Source organism: Theropithecus gelada, chromosome 13, assembly GCF_003255815.1.
Source record: "Theropithecus gelada isolate Dixy chromosome 13, Tgel_1.0, whole genome shotgun sequence".
Taxonomy (NCBI): domain Eukaryota; kingdom Metazoa; phylum Chordata; class Mammalia; order Primates; family Cercopithecidae; genus Theropithecus; species Theropithecus gelada.
This window is the reverse complement of record NC_037681.1, coordinates 92,213,185-92,239,589: the sequence shown is the minus strand read 5'-3', so window position 1 is coordinate 92,239,589 and position 26,405 is coordinate 92,213,185. Positions and strand designations below refer to the sequence as shown.

At 55.0% G+C, this 26,405-nt stretch overlaps 1 protein-coding gene across 13 annotated transcripts in view; it reads right to left on the bottom strand.

The window, feature by feature from the left end:
• DYSF (dysferlin) overlaps positions 1-26,405 on the bottom strand; it is a 231,302-nt gene that overhangs the window by 98,021 nt on the left and 106,876 nt on the right. For all 13 annotated transcript variants that reach the window (XM_025353665.1, XM_025353669.1, XM_025353667.1 and 10 more), the window contains 8 exons: positions 25,086-25,278; positions 22,820-22,975; positions 18,961-19,092; positions 18,706-18,872; positions 17,443-17,557; positions 17,043-17,148; positions 16,635-16,777; positions 13,538-13,711 (listed from right to left, as the gene is read on the bottom strand). In XM_025353665.1, coding sequence (XP_025209450.1) covers positions 13,538-13,711; positions 16,635-16,777; positions 17,043-17,148; positions 17,443-17,557; positions 18,706-18,872; positions 18,961-19,092; positions 22,820-22,975; positions 25,086-25,278 — 1,186 coding nt within the window. The remainder of the gene's footprint in view (positions 1-13,537; positions 13,712-16,634; positions 16,778-17,042; positions 17,149-17,442; positions 17,558-18,705; positions 18,873-18,960; positions 19,093-22,819; positions 22,976-25,085; positions 25,279-26,405) is intronic.

The window sequence follows — 26,405 nt, the reverse complement described above, 5'->3', positions numbered from 1 at the left end:
ACTTCAACATGGGCTCTGAAATCAGATTCCTTGGGCTCCAGTTCTGGCCCTGCCATTTACTACTGGCTACGTGACTTTGGGCAAGTTGCTTCACTTCTCTGAATCAATCACTTTACAAATTTGGGATAATTATACAGTAGCTATTTTAGAGAGTTGCTTTGATTATTAAAGAAGATAGAGAACATGTAGTTCTTAGTACATTTCCTGGCTCACAGTAAATGCTCAAGAAATGTTAGCTATCAATGAGCTTACAGGGCTTGGGGAGGGGGCGTGTCATAAACTATAAAGTTTGTCACGTGCTGGAAGTGGTATTCACATCACTCATATTTGTTCAAAATGATTCCAAGGTGTTAAAGTGGACATTTCAGTAAGAATCAGGCAAGCCAGCAAGGGCCTCTCCCAATGCCTCCAGGTGGTTTATACATGGTTTCTCTCTCTCTGTCTGTCTCACACACACACACACACACACACACACACACACAGGGAGAGGTGTCATACACATACAAGGAAGGACCCAAAGGCCTGAAATCCTCCCTTGTGAACAGGTGTGGAAGCCCTGGGCCCCTGGCAGGAAAGGCATTTGGCCTGGCCCTGAGGCACTGGCGTCCCCACTGGAGGGAGCACCAAGCCCAGCAGCGAATGACCACAGAACACCCCCCTGGCTGCAGGGTGTGCAACACCAAACACAAAGCCAGACCTGGGGGCCCAACAGGCCACTTGGACTTGAGAGGCAGGGACACTAAGGAAAGCTCGTTACGCTGGAAATAGGGCTTGGCCTGCCCCCAGGTGCAACAATGCGTGATGCCTGCATCTCCAGCACCTCCAGCTGGGGCATAGGTAAAGGGTGGGAGCAGTGGGAGTAGGGAGGATGGGGGTGGACTCAGCTGCGGGTAGGCGGGATGGACTCTGTGGTCCGTCTAACTTGGTCTGGCCACACACAGGTGCCCCATCCGCAGGTAGGGGGCTAGGGTGAGCGTAGGGAGGGAGGCGCCTCCAGCTCCAGGTCCCCATCCTTCCTCTCTCCCTCCCAGCGCCTGCAGGGACCTCCCTGCTTGGGGATGGCTGCCAGTGCACATCCCCACTCACCTCGCACCTCCTCTAGATGGCCCCCCTCACCAGGCCCCTGTCAGCACCACTCCCAAGGCCTCTGTCTGGGGTTCTGGCAGCATGTTCTGGGTCTCTGTCCAAGGGCAGGGCCTCCTGCCTGCGATCAGAAGCAGCATCTCCCTCCTTGGGATTTCCATGTGGACCTCACTGAGTCCCTGGCCCCTAGCAGGCCCTGGCCCTGCAAGTGACTGTCCTGCAGGGAGAGGAACTAGCACGCCCTCTGGGAATGCCCCTCACACCGTCTGCTTTCCAAAACCTGACCTGGCTCCAGAAGAGGGGCCCAGCCACACCACACCTGGTCCAGGGGCCCGCTGCCCACCCTTACCCCATCTGCCACCCGAGTACAGACCTTCTCCCTCTACCTCAGGGAGACAGATGAGGATTTTTGGGAAGAAGCATTACTGGGGGACCAGGGGAGACACACCCCCCCGAGTCAGGCTCAGGGAAGCCACTAAGCTCAGTCCCTCTTGGTACCGCCCTGATTCACACTCTGGGCAAAATTCCCCCCACACCTGGCCAACATCCTTATATCCTCTGGTCCACTGCCCCTCCCAGGGAAGCCTGGACTCTCCATACAGCCCCATTAGACCCTGGGAGCAGAGGGAAGGCCACCCCTCCCTCCCCGCCCACTGTGGCCTCTGAATTGAGTCTCTGCCAGTCAGGACACTACCAAACCCACACAGCCCCACACCCCTACAACCCCTACCTGCTCACACCAGCTGGGACACTCTGGGGTCTCCTTTCTTGCCGCCAGGCCCTTGCCCTGTGTGTCCCCTGACTTTTCCATGCAGTCTTATCATCAAGGTCGCCCTGCAAGGATGTGTTAGGTACCCCTCCTGGGCACTCCCACTTCGCCCTGAATTTCCCCAGCCACTGCACTCACCACCTAACATTGCAAGCACCCACCTTCTTGTCCCGCCAAGAGCCCAGCCAGGTTCCCAGAGTGCACCCGTCACCCAGCAGAGCACCTCACAGGCAGTAGGTGCCCAGCACATCATTGGTGAACGAGTAAGGGAATGCACGAACAATGGGCACCTGCCTCAGGGGAAGACAACTGCGTCGGCCTTGAGGAGGGCAGGTGACACAGGCCGGCCCGGTGATCCGCCAATGTCATGCCTTCTTGACTCTGAAGTACGTCCTGGTTTTCAGGTGTGGACATCAGTGTGGTCAAGCTTGGGGAATTTCTCTCAAAGCCAGTAACAAAGCCTCTTGAAAACCCTATCTGGGAACTTTGGGGAAGCATCTCCCTCCCATCTGTCTCTCCTCAGACGTGCCACCCATTTACAAAACACCTACTCTGTGCCAGGCATTGCCCATTCAAGTTGTAAAACAGCTATTGCTGCTCATGCGGCCAGTGGCACCTGCCCAGAGAGGCCATCCCTGCCAATACTGTTGAAAATTGCATTCTAACACACACAGCCTCACACGCACCCACACAGGGCTACTGTGGAAAACGCAGGGCTCTTCGACCTTGGCACTATTGACATTTGGGGCTGGAATATTCTTTGCTATGAGGCTGCCCTGTGCATTGTAGGATGTTTAGCAGCATCCCTGGCCTCTACCTGTTAGATACCAGTAGCATCTCCACCGAGTTATGACCACTAAAAATGTCTCGACATTGCCCAATGTCCCCCTGTGGACAAGTTGAGGGGAACTGCGCCCTATAGAGAACTAGTAGTGCAAACTGAATGAAATGATACCCCACAGTCCTTGGCAGGTACCTGGTTTAACTCTTTCATCTCTCCACGCTCTCGTTAAATACTCCTCCTCCCCTCTGGCCCTTTGTAAATGTCCTGAATTCATAATCTTTCCTGTGCCACAGGGCCTTTACACAGAGATGTCCACTCCATTTGGAATGTCTTCCAAATGAGCTAACTCGGGCTTTTCCTTCGCTGCATCATCTCTGAGGCATGGGCACCTCCTTGGCTGCCCAGCCTTCAGCATCAGCCCCTACCCAGCCTCTCTTATCTTCTCCCTTGCATCCACCCTCCATGTATGCGGGCAAGGCATGCACACTCCTTTATCCCCTGCACCCAGTCCAACATCAGGCATGTAGTGGGCATCCAATGAAGATTTATCACATGCGATCAATCACCAGCATTCCCTCACCCTAAGCCACATGTACAGCACCCAGGCCTAAGGTCCCAGGGCAAAGGACAGGAAAGGTGTGTCAGACAGCACCTCCTACCTTCAGGAAGCTCAGAGTCAGGTCTGATGTTACTATGGAAAAAGGGATTAATGTGGACTCACTTATACCCCAGGATGAGGCCATCTGTGGGGTGGGATGGAATGGGGTGGGCCTTTGGAAACCCCTTCAGGAAGGCTTCCTGGAGGAGGGGAAGGAGGGTGCCGGAACTGGGAGAGCAGCAGCAGCATGCTGGGGCTTAGAGGAAAGGCTTGGCCAGGTGGGCAAGGCCGGGACAGAGGGCCGGTTTCCCTCTGCTCCTACTCTGAGCCCCGTTCAGAGCCAGGCTGCAGGAGAGGCTGATGCTCTGTTTTCTGCCCACCCACCCTTCACCCCCACTCGCATACACATATTCTTGCCCAGCCCCAGGGCCAGGCCCAGGGCATTGGGTTTCCCACAGTCACATTCCTGCCTCGATAGCTCATGCCACCGCGACTCCCAGGCTGGGGCTGGCAGCCACGCGGTCTGTGGCCACACACTCCATCTTGGGCTAGCTGTGTAAGGGATCTTGCTGCTCGTCCAGGGGACTGGGCAGCCTCCAACCCGCTGCTGCCCGGCTGGAAGCCACGGCTCCCTGGAGGAGCCTGAGCATAGGAATATGAGGAATCTCCCCCAGGGGTCCCCAGAGCCAATGGCCAGACTCACCTGAGTCTGCCAAGGACTGACATCCAAGGACCACAGCCGGGAGAAGATGGGCAGGTTCTGGGGAAACACAGCCTACGAAGGGGAATCCTCAACCCACCTAAATCGGATCAATACGAAGATTGAGCCCACCAGCATGTCTGAGATTCCTTCTGCACCACCGGGTGTCTGTGCCTTCTGTCTGCAGACCCGCTATTTGCTATGGTGCCTTCTCTAAACAGGGCCTAAAGTTCTGGCTCAGGATCTACAAAGTGGAGACAGTAAGGCGACAGAAGGGCCAGAGCGGGATGGACACAGCAACAAGTCACAGGCTAAGCAGTGCAGCTTCCTGGGGCTGAGCAGGCAAGGGAAAGCCCCACAGTGGCCAGAAAGGAAACATCTCAGGGGCCACCGGGGAGGCCACAGAGACCCTCCCTGCCCCAGCAGAGTCAAACAGATGGGTGTGGACCAGCTAGAGGCTGGCTACCCCCCTTCACTTTATGGAAAGGACTCAACTCCTACACAGGATGGGCCCGAAGAGCACCCATGGCAGGGCTGTTGGAAGGGGCACTACTGTTGGGGGCCATCCCCCATCTCTTATGTAAAAACGATCAGGGGGCCGTGAGAGCAGCAGGTGCTGGAGTGAGCGGGTATGGTTCACGAGAGCAGATTACATTTTCAGGAATTCTGCAAGCCAGTTGTTAAACACATCCATTAGTAAAAATTAAATCATATACATTTACCACTAAAGAAACTATATTTAAAAACCCAAGGTGATAAATACTTGAAATCCTTCTAATTCCTTTTTTTTTTTTTTTTTTTTTTTTGAGATGGAGTCTTGCTCATCTCAAATTGTAATTGGAGTGGCGCAATTACAGCTCACTGCAGCCTTAACCTCCCTGGGTTCAAGCAATCCTTCCACCTCAGCCTCCCAAAGTGCTGAGATTACAGGCGTGAGTCACCACGCCTGGCCCATTCTAATACTTGTACTACCTTTTCCTGTTATCTCTGCTCCTGAGGCTGCTTCCATCTCATGTATCTGCGATGAAAATATTATATATATGTGTGCTACTGCCCGCCTCTTCCCAGCTCCGTGTTCAGTGGTGCCACATTACTAGCACGAAATTGCTCATGGCTGGAACATCTACACCGTGGAAATCAGCAAATGCTACAAACCAGGGCTGGGGATTGCTTTGTTTTGTTTTGTTTTGTTTTGTTTTGTTCTGGAGACCTGGTTGTTAAACATTAACCAGCACAGTGCCAGGGTGACCTTCCACGTCTTCACCATCTTCACTCTTCACTATGGGCTTTGCTGGGATGTCCAAATGCCAACATGATGATGTAGTGTAGACTGCTATAAACCCTGCACAACCCAACCATTATCCATAAAATTTTTCACAATATTCATGGGAGGAAACACAGCTAAACAATTATGACTTGGCTTCTCGGTTGCCTCAGTTTGCTTATGTGTAAAATGGGAGTGCTGATAGACCCTGTCTCCTAGAATTACTGGAAGGGTTAAATGAGATATTATGTGGACAGGGCAGAAGGCAATGGCTGGCCCCTGGTACACGCCCTGACACCGAGGTTGACAGACCTTGTCTATAAAGGGCCAAGTGCTAACTACTTTTGACTTTGTGGACCACAGAGTCTCTGCTGCAACTGAAACACAAAAGCCGCCACAGGTACTACGTAGGTGAATGAGTACCAGCTGTGTGCCAATAAAGCCCTTTTTTTTTTTTTTTTTTTTTTTGAGATGGAGTCTCCCTTTGTCTCCCAAGCTGGGGTGCAATGGCTCGATCACAGTTCACTGCAACCTCCACCTCCCAAGTTCAAGCGATTCTCCTGCCTCAGCCTCCTGAATAACTTGTATTTTTAGCAGAGATGGGGTTTCATCATATTGGCCAAGCTGGTCTTAAACTCCTGACCTCAGGTCATCTGCCTGCCTTGGCCTCCCAAAGTGCTGGGATTACAGGTGTGAGCCACTGGCCAGTAAAGCCTTATTTACAAAAGCAGGCAGAGGGCCAGATTTGGCCTGTGGGGCATAGTTTGCTGACCCCTGCTGCATAAGAGGAGGTTATTATTTTTGTTGTGTTTTTAGCATTCCCACCTGATTAGCAAGAAAACTGGGACCCAGAGAGGTTAAGGTCTTCCCTGGGACTACACAGCAAATTAGCTGGCAGAACCAGGGTTCCCCTGCCCACTCTCAAGGCTCTTCCCAGGCTCCTACTATCCCATCAGAACTCAAAGCACCCGAGCAGAGTTCTGGAGCTACAGACGGTTGGATGCCAAGTCAGGGCTGTGGGGAACCCAGAGCCCACTTCATTTCCCTGGCTGCTCCAGCCTCAGCTTGCAGGGAAACCCCACGCAGGCCAGGAGCCCAGGCCAAAGGAGGGGAACCCTTTAAAAGACAGAATGGAACGCAGGAACACACAGACTCCCTTTCTAATCAGGGCTGATTGCAACCGTAAGTGGAATAGCAGGCGAGAGTGCAACCCCATTTAATTTACAGCTGGAGCCAGGGCTTGGAAGCAGCTGCTAAACTCCTTGCAAAACTACTGGCTGGCCCCTGGGGAGCGGAGGGTGGAATCAGGAAACCTGGAGGATCCACCATGCCACGTGTGGGCTGGCACGAGCATGTATGTGTGTGTGTTTGTCCTTCTAGGGTTTCCATGTCTCCACATGTGGACGTTGCAGAGAACACTGGAGCAGGTTTCATCCCATGCCAGGGTGCCTTGGTAATTAGAACAACTCTATGGCCCAGTTTGCCTGGAATGGTCCTACTTACGCCTGTTTTTCCAGCGTGATTATTAATAGTGTTCCAGACTGGACAGTAAATTATACGGTCACTCTAGCAATGGCAGATGAGGACCCTCATACATGTACAATGAGCCTCATGGGGGACACCCAACACATGCCCCCGACTGTAACACACTCTGCAGCCATGAATCTGGGCACTGGCATTTTGCCTGAGGTACATGGACAAGCATTTGAATCCTCCAGACCTTGGGGTTCAAATCTTGAGCAAGACAGACGCAGGGTCCACACATTTAGAGTTACCCAAATTGTCCCCTACTGTGGGGCAGTAGGAAGAGCAGCGAGGCCTCTGCTTGAGAGGGGACCCAGCCCTCAAGCTGCCCATGCTAGCACGATGCCAGGTATAGAACAGGTGCTCAGCTTGAATATTCAAGAAACAGTCCAGAGATCCACAGAGCTGCCTTCTAACACCCCAGCCCCAGACCCAGCCGTAGGCCTTGTTTCCTAATGAGGTAAACCCCTCATGCCTCCCAGGGCCTGCCCTTGCTCACGGTGACAGCTCTGGGAACCAAGCCTGGGTCCCCTGCCCACAGCATGGCTTCCTTTCAGGCACAGAGCTGCCCCTCCCTCCCCATCCACATCTGACCTCCTTTTCAGCCAGCTCAAATCGCAGATTACTTCTCTCTGGAACCAGCCTTTCCCTGACCCACTTCCCTGCACTTCTGACTCCCAACGGGCCTTGCCTCACCGGCCCAGGCTTGAGCCGCCTGTCTCCAAGGGTCCTCTCTACTGCAGTCGGGACGCTGGCCTCCACCAACCCTCTGGAGGTTTCCCAGGATGGAGGCTGGGGGGCCAGGTCCTCTCTAGCTGCCCAACTGCCCAGGACTGCCAAGCTGCCTGGCTATCAGGCGAGGAGAAGGCCGCCCAGGACAGAGGTGTCTAGTCAGCAGCATCCAATCCTCCCACCCTGGGACTCTACCACAAAGGACTCCATGGAGCAGGAGGGACATGGTGCCCTCATGGAAGTGGGGGAATGAAAGCGCCAGATGGGGGTTTCGCTGCTGGTCAGGAGACACCTGGAGAGAGGGACAGACGAGCCACTGCCCGGACCTTGGTTCTAGCACTGACTCGTGCTGTGCTGCTGGACATCCCCGTTCAGGCCTCTGCTTTTTCCAGGGCGACTTTAGGGCTCGGAGTTGTTCCAGAGCAGAACTGTCCAGTAGACCTTCCCGCAGTGATCAAACCATCAGTGGCTGCACCAGCCAATGTGGTAGCCGGCCACTTGGCAGATGAGGCTACTGAGCACGGGAAATGTGACCTGACTGGGGAATTGAATTTACTTATTCTGATTTACTTTAACTGTAAACTTAACTAGCCACCCTTGGCTAGTGGCTACTGTGTTGGAGAGTGCAGCTCTAGAGCCTCAGTCTCCCTAACTATAAAATGGGGCTAATAATAGAATCCAGCCTTCTGGGGTCACTATGAGATGATGCATATAAAGCCTGGTTTTTAGCACATGGTAAAATCAACATTAATAATTCTTATCCTCTATGGGGTCCTGGATCCCCTGGAGCATTGGATAAAACCATGGCTCTTACACCAGATCATACCTGCGTGCGTGCACATGCACAACTTTGCATCCAATATCAAGATGCTCCTACATCTCCCAAGGCAGGTCAGGCACGCCTTTAGAAAAAGAAAGTTTCTTCCAGCAGCAAAAATCTCCAAGATTCTGAGCAGCACACGTTGCCGACGTTTCTGTCCCTCCCCTCCCTGCCAGGCCCAGGCATCTCAGAGAACCCTTCCCAACACTCAGGGCCAAGCACAGAGGCAGGGCTTGGAAAAATCCTCGATCATGGAGGGCAGGCTCAGGGCAAGGGCAACAGGATGGATTCTATGAGCTCATCCCAGCAGCCGTCACCAGAGTTCCCAGAGAGGCCGGTGGCGTCAGGAGGGGGTGACTGGGTGGGAGGCGGCGGTGGTGGCTGCTGTGGCCACAAGGGCTGTGGGGTGGAGAGGGAGGCTGGATGGAACGCGCTATAATAGCGGCTTTGTGCTCTGCTTCCCAGCTCCCTGGGAACGCCAGGAAGATTATGAAACCCGGTGTCTTTGGAAATGCCAGGATATTAGCTGGAAAAAGAATAATACGAAAATAAAATAATGCTCGGGATGGAGACAGCAGACGATTAGCAGACGGAGCCAGGGCCTCCCGCTCCGTGGAGGGAGCCAGGCTTGGCCCCGGCAGAAGGTTTCAGGGAAAGGCTGCCCGTGCTAATGAGCAGACAGGGCCTGCCTTCCAACAAGACGTCTTCCAGAGGGGAGCTGGCAGGCAAGGCCCAGCCCGCTGGTGGACGTGTGGGTCAGGGAAAAGGTGGCAGGAAGCAAGGGGGCGCCACAGACCTGGTCCTGAACTGTCAGATTACCAGCAAGGCTACCTGGCTTCCACCCATGGTCCTTCCCCAGCCCCTGCTAGGCCTGCCTCCCAACATCCTTCTTCAAGAAGCCTCCCCTCATTAGACACTGCCCCTCTGGAATGATTCTTATTCTACCTCCAACACTTCAAAGACGCAGATTCTAGGGGTTTATTTGCACTCACATGTGAACATCTCTCTTCTTGATCAGACAAGAGTTCCCCATGAGCCAGGCCCCCACCAGCAGATCAGGAGATCATTAGAAGTAAAGACCACGTTTCCCCCACCAAGCAGCAGGGAGAACATGTCATCTTGCCATACCTCCCTCTCCAGGACCCGGGCCACACACCTCCCAGCAGGAATGCACATGCTCTGCCTCTCTCAGAAGGGCACCCAAGTGGGGGGCCAATGGGAGCCCCATCTTGATGAGGCACTTTGTACTTCACATCTGTGCTATTCCAAGATGGCCCCTGGACCGGCGGCATCAGCATCACGTGGAGGCTTGTTAGACACAGAGACTCTTGGGGCCCACCAGACCCTGAATCAAAAGTCTGCATTTTAACAATATCCCCAGACAGCGCCTACTTTTGCTAAGTCTGAGAAGCGCTTCGCAACATGCATCGTCATTAATCCTTACAATGGTCCTGGGATTCAGTTACTTGCGCGAGTGGGGAAAGAGAGTCACTAATGGCATGAGTGACCTGTCCACAGCTAGTTAGCAGGGAAAGCAGAATTTGAGCCACAGAGGCCTCACGCATCCCACCAATGAGTCACCAGGCATCAGGGACCCGTGGGCAAAGACCAGCTCTCAGGACAGAAGCCAGGTCCTAGCACCCAGAAAATCCAACCACCTTCCCCAGGATGCAGGGAGGACCTTAGCCCCAATGCTGTGCTGGGGCATCAGGACATCCCAGGACAAAGACAGCAGCTCGGCCGCGGGAGCTCAAACCATTCTGGGTCCTGGCAGGAAGATGGAAAGGAGACTGTGGAGGGAGAGTGGGAGGGTGAAAGAGAAAGTGTGTGTGTGTGTGCGCGCGCGCGCATGTGATTGTGTATGTGTTCGTGTGAGTGTGTAAGAGAGTGTATGTCAGAATGTGAGTGTGTATGTGTTGGCGTGTATGAGTGTGTAGAGTGTGTTGGTGTGTGTGATGGTGTGTGATTGTGTACATTAGTGTGAGGGGTGGGGTTCATGAGAGTGGGTCTATGTTGGTATGTATGGGAGTGTGTGGAACGAGTGTGTTGGTGTGTGTGAGGGTATGTGAGAGTGTGATTGTGTATGTGTTAGTATCGGTGTTAGTGTGTGGGGGTGTTGTATGAGTGTGTATGTGTGCGTTAGTGTGTGTTGGTGTGTATGAATGTGTGGAGAGAGTGTGTTGGTGTGTGTGTTGGCGTAAGACAGTGTGTGTGTTGGTGTGTATGAGTGTCTGAAGAGTGTGTGTTGGTGTGTATGAGTGTNGTGTGTGTGTTGGTGTGTATGAGTGTCTGAAGAGTGTGTGTTGGTGTGTATGAGTGTGTATTGGTATATATGAGTGTGTGGTGAGAGAGTGTGTGTTGGTGTGTGTGCTGGTGTGTAAGACACTGTGTGACTGTGTGTCACTCAGGTATAGAGTCTTCCAGACAGTCAAGTGGGCCTGTGGCCCTGTCCAAATGCCAGACACACCTAAACCTTCCAAAACTCTCTGCTCCTCCAGCTGCAGGTCTGTGGGATCCGCCCTCTGAAGCCATTACCTCCCTCTCTGGTTCTTTCCGCCAGCCAAGCTGTCCCAGGACTCAGGGCTTTGCCACATTGGTCTCTTCCATGTATCACAGGCAAGTCACAGGTAAATTACAATCCATCACCCGCCTATGGCTGCTGCCTTCACGCCTGGTTTCAGCGATCCCTCAGGACAGTCTCTTCCACGAGAAGAATACACAGATCGGTCTCTCTGCTTCTGGGAAGTGCCCCCCTCATTCTCCCAGGCGCTGAGCCATGAAAGCTTGGCCTGGGTCCCCCAGCCTTGTCACTTTCTTCCTCCAGGCCCTAGCCAGCCCGAGGGCCCATCCACGCTTTGTCCACGTGTCTCCAGTCACCTCTATCCCACTCCCAGCCCCCTCGGCTCCCCGCTCCAGCCTTCCTGCCCTGGGCCGCCTGGCAGGCAGCCATCAGCTCTGTCTCCCTCACACAGCACTTCACCGTGTGTGTCAGCCTTGCCAGGGCCAACCGTGAACTCATCACAGCCCGCCCCACCCCGCCCTGCGGCCTGGCAACCACAGGGGCCCCACTGTCCACCTCTGACTCTTCCCTCCCCAAACCCTGCAGTCCCACCTCCCTCCACCTCAGCCCCACGGCCTCACGCCAGGTGGTCACCTCTCGTGGATCTCTACCCAAGACTCCTGAGGCTTCCTGATGGGAGGCTCTGCCTCCCAAACATCCTCTATGGCTGCTTGACTGATGGTCCTAAAGCCCAGCTCTGACTAGAGAACTCCTCTTGTCAATAACTGACACTGGCTCCCTACTGCTCTGGTCACCGTCTAGACCATCTGGAGCTCTTTGCCCAACACTGCTTTGGTTTTTGGTTTTTGTTTTTCTTTTCAGAAGCTCCTTTCCCCAATCTGGTGGCACTGTTAATCACAGAGAAGGTGCATGGCCCATGCCAGCCAATCAGAATGCTCCATCCCTCACCCAGGCGCAGGGGCTGGCGGGGCACCACCAGGCAGAGCCGGTCAGTCATGCCCCAGACTTCACTGACATTACTGAGAAAGCAGCACTCGGGGGTCTCCAGCTGCAAGGAAAACAGAGTGTGGCGCTGTGGGCTGGGCTACTTTATCCAGCAGGACTCTGCTGACCAGAGGGACGATGCTGGCCTTTCGTCACCAGCAACATCTTTGCTACCACACAGAGAGAGCCCGTATGAGACAAGGCCAAGACGGGGTACAAGTCCTGGGGACAGTGTGTGAACCTGTTTCCTGCCAGGCCTAATGCCTGCTTCACCTCTTGGGTTCTTCCCAGCTCTGTGAGCCCACAAACCCCTTTTCTCCTTAGCTCCTTCAGGTGGAGCTCTGGCTGATGGAAACAGTTCCTGATTACACAGGGTGCCTTCCTGGCCTTCTCAGACCTGGCCCTGACTCTGACGCCTGCCAAGGTCTTTATACCCCACCCCTCAGCTAGAGCCACAGGACCATCACCAGCCCCTGCCCAGTGTCCAGGCCAGGCCCTTTCTGACTCAAAGCAGAGGGGGCCACAGAACACCAGCCCCACCCCAGGAGGCTCCCCTACTGCTCTGACCTCGGCAGCAGCTCCATCCTATCCTGCCCCACCCTGACCAGAAGACCAGTCCACAGTCCAGAGCCGAGAGTTCCGCTACCTCCCCTCAGCCTCCCCTTGACCTGGCCCCAGGACAGGGGAGGGGCTCTCTCCAAAGCCTATGGCAGGCTCCTCTGACGTCCTCAGGCCCCCAGAGAACTTCCTCTCCTATACCACCACTGCTGGGCCTTACCCACCATCGAGGCCTGAGACTGACAGAGCCTCCCCAGCCTGCCCACTCACTCTCAGGGCCACTGCTGGCTTCACCTCCCTGCCGGTGCCCAGCCCGACAGATCCTGAGCCTCCCCACAGCACTCCTCCTGCCTTCAAAGTCAGACTGTCCTACAGATAGGTGCCCAGCCTGACCCCAATCACACAGCTGGCTTCACATGGACACCCTCACATCCCATGGGACCCGCTCTCTAGGGCCCAAGCCCAAACCCCCCAGGGAGGTGCCGGTCCTGGCTGGATTTCAGAGGAAGCAGCTCCTTCCCCAGCAGAGCGGGGACTGGCTATGTGCCAGTACTGAGTGCTCGCTCAGACTGTCCCCGAGGCACCTGCTCCTCTCTTTTGGGGAGCCCATCACCCAGGTCCTGGAGAACCTTGAGCCTACCCTAGTTCCACTGGCTACAGAAAGTGCACCCTGGGCAGGGAAGCCATCCTGGGCTCAGCTTCTAACAGAAAGTGCACCCTGGGCAGGGAAGCCATCCTGGGCTCAGCTTCTGAGGCACACCTCTTCCCCAAAATTGCTGGGGATGCCCAAGAGATGGTCTCTGCCTCAAGAGGATGTACGTGCAACCAAGGACACTCTGGGGCCACAAGACCTCTCTCACTCCTCCCAAGGGCCTCCTCGCCCATCTTCATGCCAGCCAGCCAGGCACAGGTCAGCCAGATGGCCAAGGCCATCTTCCCCTCTGCTTTCATCTTGACACCTCAAAGTAGTAGCAGCAAGTGTTTCAGTGCCAAGGAAGCTTTTTCATTTTAGGAGAACACCCAGACTGGGGCTGCTTTCCCCACATGCCGCCCCACAGATACGGACGCCAGGATGACCAGCCAGTGTTCCATCTGAAAGTCCTAACCTGGGGTCCCTGTGCCTCTCCCACGTCAGCCCGCACAGCCCTGGGTAACCAAGATCCACCCCACCCGACCCAGGACAAGCGCAGCCCCACGTACCAGGGCCCCCTCGAGGGCAAACACAGCTGCAGGCCCCGTCTTCTCCAGGGGCTCCATGCGGCGGCGCCAGCGGCGGCGGCGGAAGGCGTCTGTCTTGCGGTACTCGAGGTGGAACTTCCAGCCAAAAAGAGAGGCGTACTCCCAGCCCTCGCCCTCTGCCTCCGCCTGCCTATGCTGCACAAGAGAAGGGGCAGACTCAGAGGCCAGTGGGAAGGCTGGGGGAGTCCTGTGCTCAGCTCTACCTTTGCCTTCCTGTCCTCCATGACAACTCCCCACCAGCTCCCACACCAGACCCTCCAGCTGGGAAAACCTGGGAGAGCCACCTAGAGGAGAGGGGCTTTCTGCAGCCACAGGAACCTCGGGTCAGAAAATCAGGAGGGGAGAGGAGGCTCCGTGGGCTGCCGGGAGAACCGAACACCCAGAAAGGGAAGGTAGACTGACGCAGTGATGAAAACACTGGGCTTTTGACTTGCTTATTTGTTTGAATTCTGGGTGGATTTCATGAATCCAAAGTTTTCTTGTCATTTCCTTTTTCATCTTCACATCCTGTAGTGGGTCTGCAGCTCACAGGTAAAAGAAAGATCCTATTTCCCAACCACAGCCAATGTCTCCCCAGGGGGTAGACCCAACTCAGCTGTGGAGGCACCCCCTGTACCTCGTTCATGGGGTCCCTTTCCCAGGCCTGAAGGGAGTCCTGGGAACCCCCTTGCCATTCAGTTCCTGGGAGAGAGTGACCTGGCACTGTCGTCAGACACCACCTCACGTCTGGGCCAGAAGCACAGTGACAAGGGCTAGTCCTGGAGGCCAGCTGTGCCCCTCTCCAGGAAGGATGCTGGCTGTGGGGTGGCGGGCAAGGCACATGAGCCTGGGCAGGCTTTGCCTCTGTCTGCTAGATGCCCCTTCAGGGAGAAAGTTGAATCTGTCTGGTTCACAGAACCAGGAACAGCTGGTTGTCCAAAAGCCTTGCCCCTCCCTGGACCCAGCAACAGTCCTCTGTAGGTTCTCTGCCCCCAAGGAGAAAGGAAGGAACCTGGGTCATGCCACAGGCTACTCCTGAACTAAGGGAGGTCTGGTTCTTCAGCCAAAATTCAAATATGCGTTTAGAAAGGAAGATCATAGACCAAGAAGGTTCAGGGGAGGCAGGCACAGAGGCTGTGCAGTGCACAGGCCCCTGTGTGACCCCGGAGCAAGTGCACATGCTTGCGTGGGTTCATCCGTGTGTACGATGGGCCTGACAGTGTCCTGTGGCATCTATGCTCAACTGTGGGCATGTATGCTTGCGTTGCATGAATGCCAATGGGGCCTGCCCCAGCACCTTCACCAGCCAGTGTACACATGTGGCGCACCCATCCCCAGCTGCCATCAGCATCGACAGCTCCCAGCTCCCAGAAGCTACCTGCTCCAGGGAACCCCTATGCTAAAGAAAATCCCCTCACTGAAGAGATAGGTATGTGCTCCAGCTCACCCCAGCAACCCCAAGCTTAGACAAATGACTAAGAGGATACAAAGCCCAGCCCTGCCTCCAGGTGAGGGTTCTGTGGTGTTCCAAGTTGTGCACCTCCCTAGGCCACAGCTCAGGCCCCAGCTGACCTGCCTGAAGCTGCATCCTTGCTCCTTACACTCCCGAAGGCACTGCCCCAATAACGTGCAGCCAAATCCACGTCTTAGCCTCTGCCTCCAGGAAACCCAGCCTAAGACCCAGTCCGTGGGTGTCTTTCCATCTTCCAGGTCAGTGTGTGAACTTTGCATGTGATCTCCTGCAATCATGGGCATCTGAGTGTGTCTGTCCATAAGCATCTGTGTGTGTGCTGGGTGCGATCTGTGAGTGTGTTGGGTGTGATCTGTGCTGGGTGTGATCTATGGGTGTGCTGGGTGTGATTTCTGTGTGCTGGGTGTGATCTGTGGGTGTGCTAGGTGTGATCTGTGCATGTGCTGGGTGTGATCTGTGGGTGTGCTAGATGTAATCTGTGTGTGCTGGGTGTGATCTGTGGGTATGCTAGATGTAATCTGTGTCTGCTAGGTGTGATCTGTGCATGTGCTGGGTGTGGTCTGTAGGTGTGATAGGTGTAATCTGTGTGTGCTGGGTGTGATCTGTGGGTGTGCTGGGTGCGATCTGTGTGTGCTGGGTGTGAACTGTGTGTTTGCTGAGTGTGATCTGGGTGTGATCTGTGGGTGTGCTGGGTGTGATCTGTGGGTACGCTAGGTGTAATCTGTGTGTGTGCTGGGTGTGATTGTGTGTCTGGGTGTGATCTGTGCATGTGCTGGGTGTGATCTGTAGGTGTGATAGGTGTAATCTGTGTGTGCTTGGTGTGATCTGTGGGTGTGCTGGGTGTGATCTGTGGGTGTGCTAGGTATAATCTGTGTGTGCTGGGTGTGATCTGTGGGTGTGCTGGGTGTGATCCATACTGGGTGTGATCTGTGGGTGTGCTGGATGTGATCTGTGTATGCTGGGTGTGAACTGTGTGTTTGCTGAGTGTGATCTGGGTGTGATATGTGGGTGTGCTACGTGTAATCTCTGTGTGCTGGGTATGAACTGTGGGTGTGCTGGGTGTGAACTGTGGGTGTGTGTGTTTGGTGTAATCTGGGTGTGCTGGGTGTGAACTGTGAGTGTGCTGGGTGTGATCTGTGGGTGTGCTAGGTGTAATCTGTGTGTGCTGGGTATGAACTGTGGGTGTGCTGGGTGTGATCTGTGGGTGTGCTGGGTGTGATCTGGGTGTGCTGGGTATGAACTGTGGGTATCCTGGGTGTGATCTGTGTGTGTTGGGTGTGATCTTTGGGTGTGCTGGGTGTAATCTGTGCATGCGCTGGGTGTGATCTGTGGGTGTGTCAGCTGTGATCTGTGTGCTGGGTGTGATCTGTGTGTGCTGAGTATGATCTGTGGGTGTGCCGGGTGTGATCTGTGTGCTGGGTGTGATCTGTGTATATGCTGGGTGTGATCTTTGGGTGTGCCTGGTGTGATCTGTGAGCACCTCCAGTGAGTCCCAGGTGCATACCATGTGCACACATGCAGGTGTCTATGTGCATGCAGGTCTGCACCTGTGCCTGCTGGTCACCTGCGATCAGGGGCCTCACTCCCACCCACCATCTGCTGGCTCACCCTCTTCAGCGCTTCCATCTGGCTGAGATCCCTCCTGCGCAGGCGCACCCAGCGCCGCCGTCGGTGTGTGTAGTACATCTTCTCAGCAGGGACCCAGTGCTTCGGCTTCCGGTCCGGGGGAATGGTGATGCTATACTCCCAGCCTGGGGGAGGGGGAACCCGTCACTCATTGCTTGGCAGTTCCCCATCTCTCCTGGGACCATCTCTGAATTTGGGGCATGGTCACAGACTCTTGAGCAGCCACTGACTCTCGGTCCTAATTTGTAGCTTGGAGTGGGGGTGCCTTCAAGAAGTGTTCCGGGGTGGGTGAAATAGCCCAGTGAAGGGCCCTAGCATTCAGCTGTCCCCACCAGCATGGCTTGAGAGCTCGCCGGGGATGGGGCTCGCCAGGCTCCACATGCTACCCACCTTGCTCATCGACAGCCCGGTTGAGGTCTGTGGACCATTCCTCATCTTCCCACTTCCAGCCCAGTGGGCACTCAATGTCATCTTTGGGAAGCACCTTCTCCCCGTTCTAAGGACAAAACCGAACAGACAAGCAATGAGAGGAGACAGACAGATGTGAGCAGGGAGGCAGAAAAGATACAACTTGACAACATACGTCCTCGAAGTCCCAGATAGAAGGGCAGAGCCCCAGAGTCAGTGTCCTGCCACCACTGCACCCCACACTTTCCCTCTGGAAACCAAAGCATGAAGGCTCCGGAGGTAGGAGGGGGCAAGGAAGAACATGCCCCAGCCTCCCCTGAGCCCCAGGTGCCTCCAGAGACCAAATGTCTAGACCCCACCTGCCCCTGAGCGCCTGGTTTACCACATCGGTGTAGTTGTCACTCATGTAGATCCACTGGCCTCCGGGAAGCCGGGTCTGGTTCTCAAACACCTCCTCCACAAAGCTCAGGTGACCGGCGTCCATGTCATGGAGCAGGCTGTGGAGGAGGGCTGGTCAGAGTCTCCACTGGAGAGGCCCCCATCCATCCACCACCTCCTGGAGAGCACCCCTGCCCATGTCAGCCTCACCCCAACCAACAATGAGAGACATGGGGGTGGGAGGCAAGGGTGCAAGAGACCAAGGCAGAGAGTGAAAAGGAGACCTAGGGACACCCTGGGATAATCAGGGACAAAAGAGTACATCACCCAAGATAAAGAGAAAAGGAGGCCAACTGAAGACAGCAAAAGGAGGATGGGCAGTCGAGACTTGATGGATAGTTGTAAAAATATAAAGTGTTACCAAGTTGTACTCGTAAGATTTGAGTGCTTGACTGTATAACATATTATACTTCAATGTTTTTAAGTAAAAAAAAATTAAACACCACAGAGTTGAATGCCAACCAAACAGGAAAAGGAGAGGAGAGAGAGGCAAAGGCAGGAATAGACATGGAGAAGGACCACATAGATCTGAGAGGGACTGAGAGAGAAAGGACCACTCAGGGGATGTGTGAGCAGTCCAGACATGAGAAGGGTTCATGTGCAGAGGAGGTGATGGGCTTGTCCTGGGTGTCTTGGAGGATGGGGCCACACCCAATGGACACCACACAGAATGGAGGCTTAAGAATAAAGGCCTGGCCAGGCGTGGTGACTCAAGCCTATAACCCCAGCACTTTGGGAGGTTGAGGAGGATCACTTGAGCCCAGGAGTTCAAGACCAACCTGGACAACATAGTGAGACCCTGTCTCTACAAAAAAATTAAAAATTAGCCAGGCACGATGGCACACACCTGTGGTCCCAGCTACTCAGAAGGCAGGAGCAGGAGGATCACCTGAGGCCAGGAGGCTGAGGCTGCAATGAGCTGTGATCATGCTACTGCACTCCAGCCTCCAGACAGAGCAAGACTGTCTCAAAAAAAAAAAATTTTTTTAATGAAAAGAATAAAGGACTGTCTGACTATCCAAGCCCTTCTGGAAAGGACTGCTGCCTGGCGAGCCTCAGTGCTGGGAAAGTTCAGTGAAGTTCCTATGACCAGTGCAGGAGCAAGCAGAGGGATCAGCAGAGCCCCAGCCTGCCTCCAAAAGGAGGGTGCAGTCCATGGTGGGCAGCCTGGCCTGGCTCTCCCCAATCCTCCCTGCCCACGACTCACGTCTTCTCCGGACACACGAACCAATCTCCAGCCCAGGTCCAGCCGGCCGAGGGGCGGAAGCTCTCCTTGGGTAGCTTGATCTTGCCGGTGACGTCAGAAAACTTGGGGTAGGTGAGGCCCGTTGTGCCCCAGTTCCCGACCAGGGCCAACTTGGTCTGGTTCTCATACTGGAGGGCCAGGAAGAATGAGACGTGAACAGGGGGCCCAGGCAGCTCCAGGGTGTGGGAGGCAGAGGTGGGGGCTGCAGGCACTCACGGTTTCAGCAAAGACAGACAGCTTCCCCTCAGCAAACTGGTTGAACTCCTTCTCATCCACAGAGAGCCCAAACCACAGCTTGACCCGTATCTGCACTGGCATCCGGGCCCCAGGCACCTTCTCCATCGGATACTGGGTACCAGAGAAGGACAGAAACCCACAGTCCCCTTCAGGATCCAGATGTCCCAACGAGAGCCTGAGGAGGAGTCCTCCAGGGCTGGGTAGACCAGGCTGACACCCTCACTGGGAGTGTCCCCTGTGGAAGCGCTTACCAGAATTGCATGGAAGGGGAGCATACAATTGAGAAATGCCCACCCCACCCCCCCATCCCTCACCAAGATTCCTCGCCATCAAAGGCAAAGGCTACATCATTCCCTTCTAGGAGCACTCTGCAGAGAGGAACCATGTCTAGCCCAGGATCTCTCCTCTCCCCTTCTCCCACCACATCCTCGCTTCCAGTTTCTTCTGGAACAGTGCTTGCCAATGGAACGTTCTATGATGAAAATAGTTTATATCTTCACCATCCAATATGGTAGTCACTAGCCCCATGTAGCTACTGAGCACTTGAAATGTGGCCAGTACGACTGGGGAGGTAACGTTTTCGTTTCATTTACTTTTAATTAATGCAAATTTAAATAGCCATCTGTGGCTACCATATTGGACAGCACAGTTCTAAAACTTGTCTCTAAAGGAGACACAATGATACAGATCTGGAAGGAGAAGAAATTAAAGCCTCCCCCTTCAAGTTTAATATTGTATTTCTTTGGTTAGTGTATCATCTAATATCCCTACCCTTTCAAGTGATTATCAGCGTGTCAACCACTGTTCACTGGTCTTCAACTGCTTTTTATCCTGAAACTTTCAGAAGCTCTGCCAAATGGGATAACCACAACAACCCAACATGAAACAGAAATTATTCTCCACAATTACTTCACCATTTGATTGAAACCCAAGGTCAGACATGGCCTGAGGAGCAGAAGCTCCTGCTCTTAAAATTCACATTGTCCCCTAGAGGAGGCAACACATTAAGTATCCAGGCCTAGTGTCATGAGCTCAAAGCAGTATATCCTCTGGGGCAGGGAGCCGCCTGAGCAATGGGGTGGGTTCAGAAAAAGAAAGGGCGGCTGAGGTAAGGTGTCCCACGCTGGTCAGGGAGGCCTGGATCCCTGGAGGGAGAGCCCAGGGCAGGTAGGAGGCTCAGGAAGGGGCAGAGGACATGCCAAGGCCGGGACCACCTCATACTTCCCTCCTGCAGACACAGCCCCGCTTCTTTTGGTTCATCTTCAATGAAGCCTGGAGGAGCCCCTGAGTCCACGTGTCATGCCCCGGGGAAACCTCTCCATGGCTGTTCGCTTAGGCTGTCCTCTCCCCCGGGTGGTTAACTGCCTTTACCCTCCAAACCACCAGCCCCAGGGAGATGGCAGGAATGCCTGACCCCCACTTCCCCCATCCACCCCCGGCTCTCTCCCCTGTCCTCCCCCAGACGGGGCCAGCCTGCCGGACCCAAAATAGCAACAGCAAATAAAGAAATGTCTAGTTTGGGGCTCCTCTCTCTCCCTGCTGGTGCTCATTTTTTCCAACTTTGGTTTAAGTTCAGAAACACCAGTGTTTTCTTGGTCTCTGCTTGCTGCCAACATTTTTGTAGAGCTTGCTCAGGAGCTACTGGCGGGGCTCATAAACTCAGTGGGGAAGACTTCGAGAAACAATTCTATATCTTTTTTTTTTTTTTTTGCTTGAAACCAGGGAAAATGTTTCAGTTTGCATTTCCCTGAGGCTACATGGCCAAGAGGTCAGAACCTGGAGCTCGTCCCCTCCCAGCGAGTCCACCAGGCACGATTCAGCAGCACCCCCGCTACTCTCACAGACAGCCTTCCCGTCAGCCCCGCTCAGATGCGGCCACTCCTTGACTGCCTTCCCTTTTTGCCCTACCAGGCCAGGAACTGGCTTAGGAGGTAGATTCTCAGAGGTTAGGCTCTGACAAGCACAGGAGGTTAGAAGCTAACGGGAAACATGCCCCAGCTGGCACGTGAGCAGGTGGATGGGGGCAGCCTACTGCCCAACACACAGACACACACAGACATAACTTACTCACACAACTGTGTGCAGACATGTGCTATCCCTGGCCTTCAGCTGGCCTCTAGTCATGGCACGCATAGAGCAGGGGAGCTCCCCAAAAGGAAAAGGGGAGAGGTGGGGAGAGAAACTAACATCCATTGATCACTTATTTCCAGCAAGTCCCATCACCTGTGTTACCTAACTCAACCCTCAAAACCTGTAAAATGGGCAGCCCCACCCACCCTCATTTTACAGATGATAAGACAGCAGGCAATTCAGAGAGGTTAAGCAACCTGCCCAAGGCCACACAGAGCTCCAGTCAACCCTGGCATCCTCTGTGCTACTGAAACCTGTCCTCTCCACACCCCCCAGGGGACAACAAGATGACTGGTCAATATACAAATGCATCTGGGCATCACTCAGGGGGCTCTGCTCCCAGGTTCGGGCTCGAGGCTAAAGTAAGTCAACAACGACTTCCTGGAAGAGGGGAGGAGGGAGGAGAGATGTGGGGAGGGGGAAGGTCGAGCGCAGAGGGGTTTTAGGGAGGTGGACTAGGCTGGATGAAGACCCAGTGGCTTAGGTCAAGGAGGCCTTGAATGCTAGCAGAGCTATTCAGGGCAAATGAAAAGAGATAAGGAGGGCTGGCGCAGTGGCTCACGACTGTAATCCCAGCACTTTGGGAGGCTGACGGGGGGGCGGATCACCTGAGGTCAGGAGTTCGAGACCAGCCTGGCCAACAGGGTGAAACCCCGTCTCTACTAAAAATACAAAAAAAAAAAAAAAAAAAAAAAAGAGCTGGGGGGGGTGGCAAACGCCTATAATCCCAGCTACTCGGGAGGCTGAGGGAGGAGAATCTCTTGAACCTGGGAAGCAGAGGCGGCAGTGAGTGGAGATCACTGCACTCCAGCCTGGGCAACAGAGTGAGATTCCATCTCAAAAGAAAAAAAGAGGTAAGGAGCAGGCCTGCTTCTCAGGGCCGCTCCTCCCCAAGCAGGGGCAGCCTCACTGATAGCCCTTCAAGGAGGGCCCTCCCTTGGGCCTGGGCAGCCATCGTGCAGGGAGGGATCTCCCGCATTATGTCCTGCACACCAGGACCACAGCAGTCTTGGCTCTATGTCTGCACATGAGCCTAGATGGGCTCTCCCCAAGCACCTGCTCACCTCCCAGTCACCCATCCCCAAAGCTGGTGACGCCCCTGGAAAGGAGGAAGAGGGAGCAGGGATGGGTGTTGGAAGAGGAGAAAGGGCAGGAGAAGTGGGGGCTGGTGAGACCAGGGGACACAATTACATGCTCCCAGCTCTCCAGTGGGTCTAGCTTGTGGTGCGCCTGTCCCAAACCCCAGATACCAGCCTTCCCAGCAGAGGGACCCGAGCCTCAAAGTGACTCCAGCTCCAGTCCAGGGCACTGGGGTTGGTATGGAAGCCAGGTCATACAAGGCCTGCTAGTGCCTGGGAGCTGAGGATTGAGGCCTCTCTATATAAAGGACACCTGCCTGGAAGGACAAACACAGCCCCAGGGGTGAGCCCTCTGACATGGCCTGGACCACAGACTCCACCTCATTCACTCCCAGCGCCAGTGATTCCAGCTCAAACCTACTAGGTCCTACACTAGGTGCAGGGGCCTGGGGACTTTGGGGGAGACCGAGGAAAAGGAAAGTTGTTTTACCCAAAGACCTCCTCTCCTTCCAAGACCACAGCCTAAGAACTAAGATAGGTCAAGAACAGGAGGGGGAAGCAGAAGAGGTGGGAGAAAGGCCTTGTGTTGGGAAAAATATGATCATGATTTGGGAAAAAAGAAAACTCACTTTCAGAAAGATTGTCTGCAACTTCCCACAATTCTTGCCACAGTAGTTGGCACCCCGCCGGGAGAAGAGGACTTGGTGGGCGGGCACCCGCTGGTATGCCACACGCTTGTCTCCCTGCAGCATCCAGATGATGATATCCGGCAGGCTGTTCTGGGGCTGAAGAGAGGGCGGTGGTCAGGGTGGGGATGGTGACACACCAGGCCCACGCCCCACAGCCACACCGTGAGCTGACCTCTGACTCAGAGGCCACAGAGGCCTCTCCTCTCCCAGCTTCCATCCCACATGCTGCCCACCCTGGCCTTCCCCCAGACCTCCCAGGGCTGGCTGGTGTCTGGCTTGAGTGGCAGTAAGCCCCCAGAGGACAGAGCATAAGGCGGCTCCCAGCTCACATGAGAAGCCCGCCAAGGTTACTGAGCTGAGTACATCCTTCTGGGAAGAGACACTCCTGCCTGGACCTCAGACCTTACATTCTTAGGCCCTCGCTACCAGGTAGACATTCCCGGGGGCAAACATCAGAGAACGAGATTTGACCAGGGAGGTCACATTACGCCTAGGACACCACCCACCTTCCTCAGTCCCGAAAGCGGGAACAGATCCATGGAAGGTATGCCCTTCCCAGAGGACACACCCTCCTCCCCTAGCAGCAGGATTCCCGTGGCCTGAAGACACTGGACTCTGAAAATGGTGACTAGTCCGGAACGAAACTGCGAGGCCCCTAAGCCCCTCCAGCATGATTGACAACTGCTCCCAGCTGCACACTCTGGCGAGCAGGCTGATTGGGTAAGGGTCCATTTGCTTCCAAGGATGGTGAGCAAAGTGAGCCCAAGTGGGGCCAGGTCTCCACCCAGGGCTCCTGCTGAGCTGATGCTCCTGCAGCACAGGTGAAGCATGCCCATGCATCACTTCACTGAACCCCAACAGCGAGCCCAGGAGGCAAGACAGGCAGCCCCATTTGACAGGTGAGGAAATTCAGGCTTCGAAAGCTTAGGAACCAATGCAGGTTTTTCTGATTCCAAATATGCGTTCCTAGCCACTATACCAGGGGTTCTCAAAGTGTGGCGCCCACAGCAGCAGCAGCTTCTGGGAACTTGTTAGAAATGCATATTTTCAGGCTCTGCCCCAGTTCCATGAGGGCCAGGAACTCGAGGGGTGGGCCCTAACCTGCTTTTCACAAGCCCTCCAAGGGATTCTGATGCACATGCAAGTTTGAGAAGGGCTCTCTCCACGGGGCCCTTACAGTAACAGCACTGTTCGACCTTAACCCCTTCCAGTCGTATCACAATTGATGCTTAGAGTTCAGGGGTCAGTGTGGGCTGAGATTACAGAGAGCAGCCCATGACCAGCCTGAGGGGTTGTTCTGCTGCCACTGTGAGGGGTTGGTCCACAGCTGAGCAACACAGTGTCCGCCAGGGAACCAGCCTGTGCCTATAGGCCCTGCTGACTCCAGGGACCCACATCCCTTCCTGAGCAGCCTCCCTCTCCCCTTCCACAGCTTCCTCCAGTAGCCCCTCTCCTGGCCCTGCCCTTCTCACACTCCTGGGGAGAGCCCCTACCTCCTGCCTGGGAGTCCCACATGAGTCTGGTCAGAGCAGGCAGCAGCGATGTCTGCCCACCACTTGTGAGCAGACCCTTCTCATTCCAGACAAATCCCTGACCTGCCTGTTTGCCAGGGAACGGGGTGGGTGCATCTGGCCACACAGACCTCAGGGGGAGGTTCTGCAGGTGGGGAAATAGTTCCCCAAAGACAAACCAGAGCCGGTCCTCTCTGATCAGATACAGCAAAGCTCAGAGTTACTGAAAATGTAGCCTTCTTGCACCTGGGGCTCAGAGGCATCCAGGACAACAGGAAACAGAGGGTCCAGGCAGGGGAGGTTGTTGGCCAGGTGCAGACAGGCACTGGCTGGCAGGAAGAAGGAGTCGGGAACCTGGAGAAGCAGGCCCTGGCACTGAACCTAGAACCAGGCACCTGGATTCTGGTTCCAGTTCTGTCTCTGACATACTTTGGCAAGCAGAGGGCATTTATTAGTTACCTATTGTGTGCCAGGTTCTGTGCCAGGCCCATAACACCCAGTATCCCATCACACCCTCTCTCTTCCTTCTACAAATTGGTCCATTGAGGTTCAGAGAGGTTAAGTCACCTGCCCAAGGTCACCCAGCAATGGAACCAGGGTGGGTAATAATCCAGACATTCCCCTTGAGCCTGCCAGTTCTGATGTTCCAGGCAGCAGGAGAGCAGAAGAAGAAAGGTACCCGCAGGCTTAATTACCTCCTCAGCGAGGGCACGCAGACGCAGGAGCCAGTCCTCAGCCTGATCCAGAGCAGCAGGGAGCTCACTGTGGCCAAGCTTCAGGGCCAGGGCAGCCTCCGTGATTTGGCTCAGGTGACGGGTGCGCAGCCGGTACAGGTACTCGTCCAGGTGGGTGGCAGAGGGTATCTCATGGATATCACCCAGAGGCTGGCTGTGAGGGACAGACAGATGGAGTGTGCCTGATGAGCCCAGGGCTCCCCCAGGTCCAGGCATGCACATGTGTTGGGGTTCTCACAGCAGGCCCCACCCCCTCTGCCTGCCTGCTGGGTGCCTTCTCCAGCTGGCTCCACAAGCACAGCCATCTCTGTGTGATGTGCTCCATCCTCACCTCCTCCAGGAAGCCTTCCTCACCCATGTCAGCCTACATGCCTTCTGATGTGGAGTCCCCAGCCCCCGATTCCAGGACTGCCAGTTTGGAATCTGTCCTCAACTCCAGTCCGGTGAGTTCTTTTGCACATATGTTCCCCTCTGCCCCACTGACTACAGGCTCTCAGAGGGCCCAGGGGGTCCCACTCCTGCCCCCTGGATCCTCCTAGAGTAGAGGCCCCAGCGCTGAGTGCCTGCTCTGAAACAAGCCCGCTCTGTGCTGTGTGTCCGCATTCTTCAAGGAAGAAATTTAGGAACCCCTGAAAAGCCACTGCAGGCACTGCGGGGAGGCCAGCAGCTCAGATGTATCCACCTGAGGTGGGATGGGGAGCCACGACAGAACCCTTCCCAGAACCCTCTGTTTTGGGAAGCCTTTGGAGAGGAGGTGGGGGGTACATGCAATGCCAGAAACACAGCCCTGAGCCCTAAGAGGTAGGAAGTCAGGTTTAAGCTCAATCCTGTTTAGAGGCAAAGAACTCTGACCTCCCCCATCCCACAGAGGCACCCTAAAAGTCCTTCATATGGCTCCTCCTCGCCATTCCAAGCCCAGGGGTCGGTACCCACACAAGCGCCATGCAGAAATGCGACTGGGCGGTCTGTGCACTCTCTAACCAAGCAGGACCCCTCTCCATTTTCCCTGATTGAGGGTATGGGGGCTGCCCTGCCCCCACCCCACCCCCTTGACTCCCAAACAGGACATTAGTCAAACCCGCTCCACCAGGTCTGCTCCCACCACTTGCAGCCCCCCCACCTCCCCTCCCCGCAGCGTCTGACTCCCGGCTCCCGGCTGATTTATTTTTCTGCCAATTTCCCCGAGCTATGCAGAACCAATTACCGCCGGAGCGCAGCGGCACCGTCGCCGCCAGATACACCACTCTGGCAGGCCCTCGGCGCACTACATTTTTCCTGTTA